At 37.2% G+C, this 15451-nt stretch overlaps 1 protein-coding gene across 2 annotated transcripts in view; it reads right to left on the reverse strand.

Moving 5' to 3' along the window:
* Nucleotides 1-11809: 11809 nt before the first annotated feature.
* Nucleotides 11810-15451, reverse strand: part of pex14 (peroxisomal biogenesis factor 14) — a 54228-nt gene continuing 50586 nt past the window's right edge. For both annotated transcript variants that reach the window (XM_056733811.1, XM_056733810.1), the window contains exon 9: nucleotides 11810-14909. In XM_056733811.1, the coding sequence (XP_056589789.1) occupies nucleotides 14465-14909 (445 nt within the window). In that variant the 3' untranslated portion in view covers nucleotides 11810-14464. The remainder of the gene's footprint in view (nucleotides 14910-15451) is intronic.

Below are 15451 nucleotides of genomic sequence, written 5' to 3' on the forward strand. Positions count from 1 at the left end.
AGTGCTTAAATTATTATTATTATTAAGAAATTCTTAATTTATCAACAGTATGAAGCTCTTTGGTGGTTGTTCCTTTTCTTGCCTTCTGCTTCTCTATGACCAGCAAACCATCCTGTGCCATACGCTACAGCTGTTCTGTTCCTTCACCCTCCTTTTTCTTCTGATGTGTCTTTAAATAAAAACGTGTAAAGCCGTCACCATCTGTCTGCCAGCTGGCATCCTGCATATAATCTTGAAAAAAGAAAAAAAAACTACTATGGAAATTATATTACACAAAAACCAGACGGAAACAACCTTCAAACTCGTGCGGGCTGCTGTTGAAATGACAGATCACCTTATTGTCTAGATTACGAAAAACATCTACAGGACAGCCCTGTTTTTAGGATTTTCCTATTTTTTTGTATACGTATACGTTTTATGAATTGTCCATTTTTATAATCTTTTAAAATATCTCGATTTTAATCAATAAAGTCTTATTATATAAGATACATATAAGCAAAAAGGCTTACAAAATAATATTTTTCCCCCATTGGTGTGCATTGACAGTCACGCATGATATAGAATAGAACTTTATTGTCAGTGTTTCGGAACAATGAAATACAGTTTAGCAGCTATTCTGGACAATTATAAACAAAACTTTACAAAGTTCAAAAATATACAGTTAAATGTAAGAGCAGCCAAAACCTGTATACATAGACAAAAACATAAATACACAAACATATAAATCCTATATATGTGACCCTGGACAACAAAACCAGTCTTATGTCAATTTTTTCGAAATGTATTATTTTTACATAATCTGAAAGATGAATAAATAAAATAAGATTTCTATGATGTATGAGTTGTTAGAATAGGACAATATCTGTCTGAGATGCAACCTTTAAAAACTCTGAGTGTGCAAAAAAATCTAAATATTGTGAAAATTGCCTTTAAAGTTGTGAATCAAGGGGCACTGTGACAGGCCATCCACTCACAAAAATAATAGTTTTTATATTTTAACAAAATATCTTCGTGGAACATAATCTTTACTTAATATCCTAATGATTTTTTCCATTAAAGAAATATCAATAATTTTGACCCATTCAATGATTTTTTCTCTTTTACTTAAAATGTTCCCTCCCTAAAGACTGGTTTTGTGATCCAGGGTCACATAAATATAGGCATCACAATGGGACCTACTAAATACCCTTTTATAATGTTTTAAGTAACATCTAAACAAGCAAATAGCATTATTCTTTTAACATTAAAAGTGTCTAATGTAACAATTGTTAATAGCAAGAAAAGTAAAATATTTAAAATATTCATACAGCATTTACAATATCTATCTATCTAACTTTTAAAACCTGAATTGTTTCTTTTTTTTTTGACTCAAAAATTTTTGAATTCAAAGCTGAAAACGTTGTGTTGCATTCATGACAATAGATTTGTATCATGATTCTTGGTAGTCTTTGTACTGTATGTGCTCGGTTTAGTCATATTCAGACTGGACTGATGCTCAGAGGGTTGATGTTCCAGGAACAGGTTGTGTGAAACACTGCAGCTGCACGAGAAGAAACAACGAGCTTCAGAAACATGTGTTCTGTACATATGTCAAATTAGCGGTGGTCACACATCATCTATTAGGATGCACAGGAACGAGCTATAAAACTTTCAACCATCGCACTCTTAAAGAAAGTGGGGTAGACTATATTTTTAGTAAATGTTGCATTGTGATTACAGAGCGTTTTGGATTACACATTCAAACTTTAAAACAACCCAATAATTTAGATTAAATGATGTTCTGCACAGTCACTTGACTCATAAAAATCACACGTTTGCCCGAATATTTTGCTAGAATCATTCAGTCTGTTCATATCAATAATCAAAGACTTGTTCTTGCGTCTGTGCGATAGCCGTTCATTTCCTCTTTTAACCTTTGGCATTCACATTCATTTTGCTTTTTCCATTCACGCGTGCCTTTATTTTAAGAGACCTTCGGTCAGAGTTTAAAAAAGGATTCATCAGCAAGCTGTCGTGCCTTTGGTAGCAGCTGCTGCTTGTGTGAAAAATTAAGTTCAGGGACCCCAAAGGAAAAAGAGAATTAGACACACATTCAGCCAATTTAACTTTAACAAGACCTTATTGGCGGTAATGTCACAGGCCTGCTATGTACAAATGCTATTCTCTGTATTCATGTATACCGAAATGAGAAGAAATGCTCAATTATGTTCTGGATCAGAGGAGATTTTAGCATAAATATGACTTTAAACGCGTTTAGTCAGACATCAGGCTATTCGAAATTCTGGCAAATCGGGTTGACAAAACCATTCAGGTTAATAAAGATTTACTATCCTCTTATCTGAGCACGAACAAAAGACACACCTGTCGAACACACGCAAGTTTTTGCTTGAAGCCCACAGCTGCGCATGCCCATGTGAAGAAATTTAGTTCGAGAAACAAACACGTGCCAGATTTCCACCTTTTTGAAAGCAATTTTGTGCAAGTGAAAACAGGTTACAAGTTATTATGAAACTCTGAATAATTGGCGAGTAATACTACATGCATGTGTTAGAATTGTGTAGAGCTGCTTGAACTTAAATATCATTATTATTATATTCGTAACAGTTTCATAAATAGGACATCATATATGAGAGCGTGCAGACTTTTGGCCTAGTTGTTGAGTTGAAATGTTGCGTTACCTAACACAATCGCTCCTCTGCGCAGGCCTTGAAATCCAAGACACATGTTGTGTAGGCCTCGTGTAGAAATTATCAAATAAAACCGGATTAGCAGATTTTGCCACTCAGGCAGGGAGCTGTTACATTACAAGCAGTTTGCTTAAGGGCTGAGCAGCCATCTCTGAAGCACAGGGGAGATGTTTCAGCTCTTTACGACTCCTTCCTGAAAGAGAGTACTGGGAGCAACAAGGCATTACTCTCTCGCACACATGCGCATACACGCGCCAGCAAGGGCCATTTACTTACCAACTAAGGAGATCCTTAAGTGCTAAGCTGTAAATTTGGTTAATTTAGCACGATTCCGCAGAGAATCGGTCGGGTTTCTTGCGGGGGAATGCCCAGCAGGCTTGCTGAGAATGAGCTGAGATGGTTGATGTGGTCCTTAGCAGCGTGATCACGGCAGAAACGCGGGGCCGACAGCGTGCACCGGAGCCATAAAACAGAGCCGCTTGGCAGAGGCACAATGCACAGCAATATGAATATTGCGCAAACTTAATCCAATTAGCTCATATTGAAGAAAGATGAAAATGTTCAATACTTAGAGAAAATGGTGTATACAGATGGAGACGCGGCTCTATGAAATCACACGTCCGGGCAATCAATACTGAACGACATCAGGCAAATGCAAGCGATAAATCCTGATACTTCACATCGGCCGTGTCCGAATAGTAAAAAATGTTTCCTTTGTAGGCTGTGTGTGTGGAGGGAGGAGGGAAACACGCAAGCCGACCCGGCACCCAAATCTATTGTTGTTTGAGAAATACTCTTTCTAGAAAGAACATAAGGTATCCTTCATGATATCCAACAGTACCGTGCATGCTGTTGTTAACTGGTTGAAATTAGTTATTAAGTATACTTTAGTAAAGTTTAAGTATAGTTTATGAGGTATACTAATATCAATGTACAGTACCTGAAGTACACAACTAGTAATAAATCATATTTATAGTTTATTGTTTATACATTTGTAAATGTAAACTCTTATAAAACTATATCTCGATCAAAAGATTGCCTACAAGTATACACCTGCCTCTTTTGTCAGCATACTATACTTTGTGGAACTTTTAAATATATTTCTTAAAAGTACATAAAGTGCATTTCAATATTCAAGCATCTGCAAACTACTAATTTCATATCTTATACAAAAACCAGAGCGTTTTTTTAAACTGAACCTTATTGAATGAAAAAGAGGGAGAAATAAAAGCCAGCTACCAATTTGGTCCATTTAACCGACTCCTAAATCAAGGTTAAGAACAAAGAGAATTAAAGAGAGGAGAAACAGACCTTTTGATAAACCACACAGGATATGATGCTCTGATACCGAAGGTTTTATGTGACCGTAAGGAAATGACATAATTTCCAAATGCTTCCGTATGAACTGGTTCAAGGTAAATAAAAACGCTTCGAATGCCTTGTTTGGAGCAGCAGCTGTGGTTTCTTATGAAAAGAAAATTAAAAACAGGTGGGACGAGGCTTGTGCTAATCTTTCGCATTATGGCGGTTAAACACACTGGCCTCCTCTCTCCACATACTTCAAACAATGTCACTTAACACCCGATGAATCACTAATACATTACTAATGTGTGTTTTTGTAACCAAATAACTTTGCCATTGCAGAGCAAAGAAATGTTATTATAGGCGATGAGTTCAAATGATTGTTCACTTCAAATTTCGTGAAACAACTAGCCCTGCTGGAAAAAAACAAAAGAACCCTGCTCGAAAAACAACAGATGCATTAATGGATTTAATGGTTATAATGGGAATTGTATTAGTTTTTGTATACTATAATGGTGTCCACTGGTATGTGATGGATTATATTGGTGGGATAATAGTAGACCATTAAATGCCCAAAACACTAGTAAGGAATTTTGCAATGGTTTAAATCAGTGCTTGAATTGAACCAAGTCTTATGGGGGGTCCCCCTATTAATATTTTTTTGGTTGGGTTAGTCTCGCAATATACAATATATACACAATATATTTGATTAAAATATGCATAACTATACTATTATATTAAAAACAGACTAACATAGTAGAACAGGCTTCTTTCACTGTCCTGTCCTTAGCGGTCTTTAGGCGTTTCAAATTTTAACAGACATGACAACTAGCCCATAAACAAACTTAATATAAATTATTGTAAAGAATAAATTCACCAAATTTACCATATCCGTTGCATGAATTTAATCCCATATGTCATTATAATTTTTACTCAAATACAAATATCTGAGGGACCCCCCAAAGTCTATTTTTTACTAGCCCAATGCCTTATGGGGGGGTCCCGGATCCCCCCAGACCCCCTTAAATTCGAGCACTGGTTTTAATGGAAATAGCAAATGGTTCATCAATGTAAATGTTAACCATTAGAATTTCTGTGATGGTTTCTCTTGTATTTTCAGCATGACAGGTTTGGGAGATCAATTACCCAATATCATGATACTAAGATAATTGTAGCGCTTTTGTTCAGAAAATGATAAGAATAAACCATTTTCATGTCCACTAAACGTAATTTGAGATGATAAAGGAGCATGTTTATCAGATGATAACGCACAACAAAATAGACGATCTACGAAAAACAAACGTGGACACAAACCAAAAACGGCTTTATGAAGCTCAGCAATTGAAATAGTGAAACATTACCCAAGATCAAATCTATGCCCGTTCACATTTTCTTCAACAGTTTAACTGTAGTAAACCATAATAGAGAAAATCCACATGGTTGAAAACAACATGAAAAAGTATTTCTGACCTCCGCGTAACAGTTTCGTACGTTTTAATAGCGTTTTACTAGCGTTTTAGTAGCGTTTTACTAGCGTTTTAGTAGCGTTTCAAAGCTCGCGGCCGTTTATGCAAGCAACACATTTCTAAACAGTCTTTAATAAACACGTTAATGACAGAGCAACCCTCCAGCTGTACAAGAGACTTGCTTATTTCTCCAGGCATCAGACATCTTACTTATTCCACAATCATTAAGAGCTGAGCTGCAGGATATAGCAGAGCTGCTGTAATTACACAGGTACCGTGATGAGGAAGTTAGCGTATTCATCGTCTTAATTAAGGCATAAACTCTCAGCTCCAAGCGAAACGCAACTCTGTTGGTTTAAGGCGCTGAGTTATAGCAACGTGCGGGGCTTTGTGTCGTTATTATCTGGCGCGTCCTCGCAGTGTTCGGCACTTAAAAGCGACAAGGAAGGTGGAGGAACGGATCCGTCGACGTGAACCCAACTGACCTTTGCGTTCACTTCCTCCTTTCCTCGGCGCCCGAGGCACCTTCCAGCTGCCGCACGTGCGCGATCTGTCTAATTTGCAAGCCCCGGCGAGGGCCGCACCTGTTGCCCCGCCACCGCCTGCAGTCCTCGGCCCTCAACAGGCAGACAAGCACCCCCGATAATCCATTCTAGCCTCTATAACACGAACGCCGTGTAGGACAAGGGCATTTTTCTTCGCCAGAGCTCTCATATGCGCCATGGCGCTGATGGCTCATTACAGACCCATTCATAAATATTGTCTCCTGTATTACCCACTTCCAGGCCCTCTCATCTCCCGTGAGATTTATTCTTCTCCTTTACAGCCCGCTATTGTTTTTCGCCTCTTTCTGTTTTTCACGGCCCGCCCTCTTGACGACGGACCGCAGGTTGTGATCACCACGAGGTCGCCGCACGAGGACGACGGGCCATCGGCATTCGTTCCATTTAGAGTTGAAACGGGGCCAGAGGAACATCAAGTGACAGCAGCCACACAGCGGGGCGAAATGCAATCCGGCTCGATTGAACAATCATATAAGTGATGACAAAGTGCTTTATGACTTGAGTGGGCTTTGTTGGACTTGGATTTAGTCTTACGCGCGCGGTCTCAAGTGACCTTGGTCCATTTACACCTGGCTAGTATATTGAGCTCCCAAAGGCGCAAAATTCATAAAGCTGGGACACTACAAACTTAAGATAAACACTAATATGTGTGCTATTTGTGATAATATTTAAATAAAAGTGCACAAACGTACGACAGCGTTTTGTTGCCACGTTAGAAATAAAAACGTTATTCTCGAAAACATTTCGAGTTTATTCTCGTAACATTTGAAGAGCTCTTTTCCAAAACACATTAAATGGCAAATTTAATGCCATTTTGCTGTGTACTAAACCTATTCATCAATTCATATTCATCAATGTTTCATGCCAAATCGCTATATTTCCTTGTTCAAAATGTTTTGTAAGATGAAGTTTCTTTCCAAAACGCTATAAGTGCCGAACCTGTTTTTAGCCTAATTGCGATATGTCCTCTCGACCAATCAGAATTCGCTCGTTAGTGGTATTTGTATGCGTGTTATTTTTAAATTTGTTGTATGTGGTGGAAAATATTGAAACATGAAATTGATTTTGCTATTTAGTTTCTTACAATTTTTTTTATTTGGTTGTTATTTATTTCATGCATTTGCATTTATTTGATTTATATTACTTTATAGTATGAGTCCCTGATATCATATGTTGCATGTTCTCTTGTTTGTATGTTTTATAAAGTAACAAACCAAATTTTTTTTGAAAAAAGGATGGATTTGTAGCGTTTTGAAAAAACTTAAAATAAACTTTGAATTTATAATCGACAATATTGTTGCTTCATTTAACAATCATTGATTAACATGTTAAGACTGAGCCAACAGACCATTTTTACAGGATAAATTGAATATTAACAAAATGTATGAGTCTAGGTAAAGAAATGTCATTTTCATGAAAACTATTAAAATGGATTTATAGCGTTTTGGAAAAGAGCTCTTCATTTCGACTTCATTCTCGAAACATTTCGACTTTATTCTCGAAATCTTGGACTTATTTTTAAAGTGGCACTAAAACGCCGTCATACAAACGTGACTTATTTGGTTTTGGAAAATTATAGGCTAAACACTTTTCTAACACGATTTCATTGGACTAACGCGGCTGGCCTGAAGTTAACTTCGGGTCTTGTGTTTGTAGATCTGTCTGTCTAGTGCTAGCTAATAATATAGCTAGTTATATTTTATTAAATAAAAATTGATGAAATATGAAATTGATCATATTTTATTGTATAATCATTGTGTTAAATAAACAATTAGTTGAATTGTATTGTATATTAATGCTTGTTTTCAGATATAATTTACAGGGACTATTCTTTGCGGATGTGTACCGGAAGTTTGATGCACAAAAGCATGCATGCGCAGCAACACTTGTTAACGTTGTTGCTTTGAAACAGTCTATAAAGAAAGCTACATGCAGAGGCTGTGATGTATATACAGTATGCAACACTGGGATGTTTATGTTTGTAAAATCAGTTTTAAAATATTTTAATAAAAAATGTAATATAAATGAACAACGTTTAATATTGTTTTTCAGAAAAAACATCAATACACTTCTGAATGTGACCAGTCATGTTTTACCGTTGAAAGACATGAAAAGTAATCCGACAAAGTTATTGCAAACCATTGCGATAATACATTTTGCCATATGATTAAATGTAATTTCAATAGCCAAATTTTGATTTATTATGCAGCCTTTGTGGAAAATGGAGCCCCCATTCCACTTGGCTGAGATACGCATGTAACGTTAACTTACCTAAAAAAAAACAATTTATTAAAATAGTGTTTAAAGTAAAATGAGGTGTTTTCCACTATAGGACGCATTAAAAGACCCAGGGAATTTACAGGACCCCAATCCCACCCTGAAAGAAACACAACTGTATGTTTTGCAAAGTGCAACATAGCATGCCGTCAGCTTTCAACAGTATGGAGAGAATGTGTCCTGTAGTGCATGATACCATCTGTCCATCAGTGGATTCCCTTTGACTGCAGGATGCCCAGTGGTGTTCCAGAGGTCTGGACCCACATTAGCACTACATCAAACAGGCTGCCTCCTACACATGCAGCACCGCGTGTGTTCCTACTTATCTTATCTGAGACGGAAAGAGGAAGTCACCCCTTCAATCCATCCCTGTAGAATTAAGCTTGACCTTTCTCATGCAAAGCTAAGAGAACTTGGAGAGGTTTTCTGCCCCAGTGGCTGCTTGTGTCCAGGGATCCAGCTTTAATGGGGCACCTGTTGTGCTATTGTTAAAGATAGAGACAGGTATGGCTGGTATCTGTAATATGTTCTAATTCCAGTCTATGACAGCACGTAAGCAATGAAAATGATGTTTAGGGGGTCAACAGTGTTGTTCCACTTTTTATTTGTATTGCGTCAATGACGTATAAGGATTTTCAACATTGCTTTTTTAAAATCCAAATAAACAATATTATCTATTGCATTTATTCACATATTAAGAATGTGATGTACACACAAATACAGATTAAGTGATTTTGGTATTTTGCTCTGTGAATTGCACATAATTTCTTTGTAATGTGATTAATCGTGAAAATAATTTCCTTTTAATGCGATTAATCGTGAAAATAATTTCCTTTTAATGCGATTAATCGTGAAAATAATTTCCTTTTAATGCGATTAATCGTGAAAATAATTTCCTTGACATGCTTAACATTTTTTTTCCAAATATTATGTGGTTTAGAAACAATTCTAGGAGTTTTGGTAAGTCTTAAATAATTATATTATATTTATTTAATATTTTATAATTGTCATAATTTCAAAACATCTCTTAAATTAAAAAAATCTGATACAAATGTTTTAAAAGTACTTTTCACTTAAGCATGCTGTATCAGATTATTGCTGTACCGTTATATGTCATTGACCCATATATATATATATATATATATATAAATTAAAAATTTCATTTTTATACATGTTGTTTTTTATATATACAAGTTAAATATCAAATAAAATAATTACTTATTAAAACTTAATAAAAATTAAGCACTCTTGAATACACTGTTCCCAAAAGGGTTAAATGACAAGAAATACTATAATGTAAAAAAAACAGACTTTTACAGGTTTTTAAAGTTTTGTTTTAAATACGGTAAAAAATCGAAGAAAAGAATGCAAATTTACAAGAAATATTGAAAAACATGTAATTTTACAGAAGAAATTTGTTTATTTTACAGTTAATTTTTTGGCACCCCATTTGCACCCAGCTGCTAGAAAAAATACAGTTTTAACAATATCTTGTTTACAGTTTATTTATTAAATATGGTCAAAAACAGTTAAATTACAAAGAAAAAGGGGGAAAACAATTGATTATAATATCCTTATATGTTGTTATTCTACAGGATTTTTTTTATTTTACTGTATATTTCTGTTGCTCCCACTGTATACTATTACATTTCTAGGGGTGGCGTTGACATTGGTATTTCTTAATAGCTCATTTGAATTGGTTACACTGCCTAAGAAAATATTGCCAAAAAGACAATCTTAAGCAGGAACTCATAAGGTGGAATCCCTATTGTCATTCCACCTTGAGCACCCAGAGCGCAGCTTCTGTGCGGTGATGCTCCTGGGGCAGGATGGGCTGCGTTGCATTGATCCGAGGAGACACTCAACCCTCTAACCTGCTGAGTGCTCAGTTCAGGAGAACAATGGAGTTCAGCACACATCAATACAGCAGCAGCCCATTGAACGCACACCGTTTAGCAAAGCCATCTGATGAGGTTAAAGCTCCAGAGTTTCGGCAAAAGGAGAGAAAACACATTCCTTATCTATAAAAAACCTCTTTCTCGTCTCTGTGGACAGATGAGATATACAGTAAGCTATTGGAGTTTGGAGCACAAATTCGCTACCCGTGTAGGGTGTTCCAAATCTTATTGCTGTTTGACTTCCTGTCTACACCAGACGTGACCGTTTCGAGTCTGTCTACATAGACCAAACACCCCAAATATATGCAATAAAACTTGAATTATTATGATATTTGCATATACACACACGACTTAAAACTAAATATTAAATGATCAAATTTAAATAAGCTGGCTTTGATGTAATTCTTAAAAGTTATCTTAAATAAAACCAAATCCAAGTTCAAATATGTATGCATAGTTTTGGTAAAACTATTTTAAATGAACCGGTCAAATACAGTAATGGAGTAACAGTTTCAAAGGCGTAACACAATACTTGGCTCATTGATTATAATGGAAATCTTTGCTTTTGACATGTCACACCTAGTGCGGACAGGGTGTCGAAAGGTAACCGGCGAAAACAGCCACAGGCCTCACCCACCAGTCCTATGAAAGAGCTGAATATTGGGATGGAAAAGGCTTTCTGGGCAGGAACGCGTGGCTTGTCCCATGAGACGCTAAATGATGTACAAGTGCATTTATTACAGCAGCCCCTATAAATCTGAGCTTGGCCTGAACTCCGGGGAGAGGTTAATGGATTACAAAGGGATGCGGTATCGAACCTTCGAAGAAGTACAGTACACCACATCAATATGTGCAAGGCTATTGATCATTTAGACCTTGACAGACAAATTAAATTCATAAACTTGATAATGCACTGGAAAATTTGAATTGCTTACTACAGTGAAACTCGGCCGTTTTTTTACATATTTTATTTTTATTTCTTAAACAGCGCTGTTTTAAGATCAAGGTTTATCGACTGAAGTTCACTTAATAGAGTTGATTGAAAATGCCAAGAAGATGCTGATCTAATGTGAAATTTAGTGTAAGACAAAGTTCTTATGAAATCCTATGCATACAGTAGTCTGCTTTGTGAACATCTTGTTTTCACATTACCTGCTAGTTACGATATTATCCTTGTCAACATGAAATTTTGTTCAAAAGCAGATTCCATTCATTTCTCTTTATGCCTGTTCCTGGTGAATGATTTATCAGTACCAGTTACGCCAACAAAAAACATTAGTTTGCTTTCATGATGTTTAATACATGGTTAATAACTTACTTTTCTTCTAAACTATTTGTCACAAAGTCCCAATAAATTATTGGATAATATTTAACATCAGCCAATCACAGTATCTATTTGAAAATGTAGGTCTGACTTTATTCTTTTGTGCAACCCAAATAATTCGTAATGAATAAATCACACCATTCGTTGTTTTATTAAATATGCCACTTCTCTTAGATGCACGTTATGTTATACAGTAGAAGTACTGCATAATGGGCTGTGAATGACAATTCATGTTGACCTAAAAAAACGGCATTAGTTTATTATGAAAAATCAAACACAAACACTAGGAATCTTGTGTTAAATGAAATTTATTACAATTATTTACATTCATCTTCAGAACGTGTCCGTGACAAATCTGTCTCCGTGTCAACAAAATCAAGCAACACTGCAGTTTATACAACAAACCTTCAGCGTTAGCTCACCTGTAAACCTACAGTAAGCCAAAACACGCACAAAAAAATGAATGCTTATAGCCCCAATCTGAGTTTCTGTAACCCTGCCGCAAGATTTAGACTCCTAACAAAATTGTGTCAAAAAATGAGAACATGATCTCAAGAGAGACACATAGGCACTGAATCTGTGGCTTATCTCCTCATTAATTCAGTAGATCTAACTTCCCTCATAGCAGGTTTACAATGATAAGCTAAATTTAGTTAGATGTGTTGTTGTTTGAAGGTCAGAATAGCAGAATCAACCTGCTAGTTACAGGAAATCAAGAATGTGTTTTTTAGGTAAAACTCGTACACGCACAAACACTCAACTAAAGCTGACAGTCTTCCTTCCTCTGAGTTAAATCAGTAACTATTGATAACTCCACCATGTCATCTCTGTATGACACCAATATGATATCATTTACTTCAGAGATCAAAATACAGTTCAAACTACAGTAATAATTCTGTCATTATTTACTTATCAGTCAATCCGAACCAGAACGTTTGACCTTCTTCAGTGGGAAAAAAACATTCACCCAATTTTGGATGATAGAAATATGCCAAATTTTGAGTTTCTGTTAAATAAAAGGATGCCGGTTTGGAAAGACATGAAGGTACATCAATAACGACAGAATTTGATTTTTTGCTTGAACTATTCCCTAATCACACGCTTTGCATTTGGATCTTTAGCTTAACAAATCAATGTCTAGTTTTAAGAAATAAAATCAAATCCTGTATCACTGCAAAGCAAATGAATACACATTGCGTCACATGATCATATACTATAGTTGTGTGAGATAGTCACCTCTAGTCTAGAAAAAAGAAGACAAACACACAGCCGGAAAAGTTGAGCTCCTCAGTTGTGTCACTGCATGGCGAAGACTGCCACAGTCCCATGATTCACCTGCTACGTTCTGTAATCCGGTTACTCCGAAGGTCATTTGTTAAAAGTGAAAATGTCACAACGGATCAGACGCTGTAGTCCTCACTCCAGGATCTCTCTGGCTTTCTTCTCGTCAGCTGGCGAGTGAGTAATTTCATTAGTTAAATATTCATACGTTTCTCTAGATTCGCATCACAGGGGAGTTTTATTTTTCGCCTTTTTAAAAATCCTCTCAGGCTGTTCTGAGAGAAAAGCCGCCGAAGAGAAAAGTAAGACTGTCAGCACCTCCGCTGAAGCATCCATTGTTTTACACGGTTTAATTACAAAACCCCAGCACCGTTTCATGTTAAGATTATTCACTGCAGGAGGCCTATATAATTTGGACTGGAGGGTTTGTCATGTAATATAATACAATATAACAGGCTTTCAGTATTAGATTTCCGATTTTAGCCTCCTTGACATTTCAAGCTGCATGAACTAATACATCTGTTATTTGTCGATCATTTGATTATTAACATACTTCATAAACCAAATCAGCTACCCTGCTGGAGACTGGAGAGACGCGGGCGAGACAGACGCATTTCTCTTTCTCTCGTTCCCGGCGTTCTCATGCATGTTTTTCCTTTCCTCGCTATCGGTGAGACGCGCCATCACTCTAATCGCAAATCACAAGGCCTTACAAAGATCTGTGATCTGTATATAACAAGTGAAGGACACGTATGTCTTAATGAAAGCCAACAATTAAAACATTGCATTTAAAATGTTGGAAAACAAGTGATTTTCCACAATACCAAAAACTTTCCAGCTAAACCCAACAACTGTGTTTTGGTGGCATTTGTTGGGAAATGTAAACTAGCCTTTACTAGAGCAAAACAGAACTTAAAGGAATAGTTCACCCCTAAATGAAATATTTTGAAGAATGTCAGTCCCATTGACTTGCATTGGTTTTGTGTCCATACAATAGAAGTCAATGGGGACCAGTGGTTTTTCATAACCAACGTTCTCCAAAATACATTCTTTTGTATTAACAAAAGAAAAAAGTCATTCAGGATTGAAATGACTAGACCGTGAGTGCATGACAGAATTGTTTTTTTTGGGTGAACTATCCCTTTAAAGGGGTGGCACAGAAACAGCTCTACCACCCGATTATCAAAGAAGGGTGGACTGAATGGTGCCTTTGATTCGCTTTTATACTCTCTTTACTGCCACTGATTGTGTTTAGATTAACTTGAAGCTTTACAGTACACTTATATGGCTTTTACAGTGTATCCAAACCTGTAGTCTGTAGCATCTGGTGAATAAGCTAGCATTGAAATGAGCCGTCTTCATTACCAAAGAAAAAAGTCACGTTCAATCTCTCATTGTTGGTTTTCTCAAAAATATTCTGTTACTGTGCTTGTTCAGGCATGCAGAATGTTTGTGTTGCCACGCTGGTTTGCACGTTGGAAGTTTGCATGTTAAAAAGTCAAGTGAATCAGGTCAAAAGGGACTAGAGGTGCAATAAATGGGACATAATCCATCTCACCTGCTGTTCTTAAATACGCAGAGGGTAACCGTTTTACTGCAACAATCAAATCTAATCAAAAAGGTGGGGCAAAGGGCACGAAAAGCCAAATGGACGTATAAATTCTTTCTAATCGACCTCGCTCTCGTTGCTCGCCCCCTCCGGACGTCTCAGCTTCTCCACCTGCTCGTTTATCTGTCCGTCACCTCCTCTTCTGTCCTCTGTCTGGACGCTCAGATCCTCCTCATCCGCATGGGTCACGTCATCATCTTCCTCCACCTCCTCCTCTTTCTTCTCTTCCTCTCCCTGGATTTCCATGCGGTGTTTCAGGTCCAGAGGGAGCATGGACCCCAGGCCCACGTCTCCGTTCGGGCAGTGAGAGTCGGACGGGGTGGCCTGGGAGCTGTCGCTCTCTTTAACAGGCGAGGAGTTGGTGGACTCGTTGCTGACGGGCGAGATGTCACTACTGCTGTTAGTGTGGTTGACGGAGGGGGGGTTGGACGGTGACCCCGGTTTGAGAGGGATTTGCCAGGATGGGATTTTGGGAATGGAGGGTGAGGCGGGGAACTGCCTCCTGGTAATGTGAGAAGAAAGAAGAGGTGATGAAAATTGTAAGTGCTTCGTCCGTTTGCTCAAATCTGTCACAATGGAGTACATATAGTGCCTCGGGCATATCGGACTAAAATATGCAAAAGTTAGTCGTGCTATTGTGCTTTGGAAACACGAGCAGATGTGTCAGCGTATGATCTGCAGCATGATCGAAGTACTAGTATGCCACACCTGGGATTTAAATGAACAAAGTATGTCTTCACAACAACAAAGCTACTTTGAAAAAAGCTTTCACATGAAGGTATTTTGGAAATGCGCGACGGAATAAGCTTGGCAGATGGAGATTTTGTTGTATTACAGCAAAGATTTAGCCTGCTGACGGGTAGAAAAGGGTCGTTTCTGCTCAACATGTTTAAAGAGAATGAAAACCCCAGACCAGCGAAAGCTTTCATGCGTGCAAATTTCAGATGTATGAGATTACTTAGATCTTAATTTGCATGATACATAGGTAATCAAGTAAATATAAATGGAAGTAAGAGAAGATCCATCCTGGGGCATTGAAAGAAC

This window comes from Triplophysa dalaica, chromosome 20, assembly GCF_015846415.1.
Source record: "Triplophysa dalaica isolate WHDGS20190420 chromosome 20, ASM1584641v1, whole genome shotgun sequence".
Taxonomy (NCBI): domain Eukaryota; kingdom Metazoa; phylum Chordata; class Actinopteri; order Cypriniformes; family Nemacheilidae; genus Triplophysa; species Triplophysa dalaica.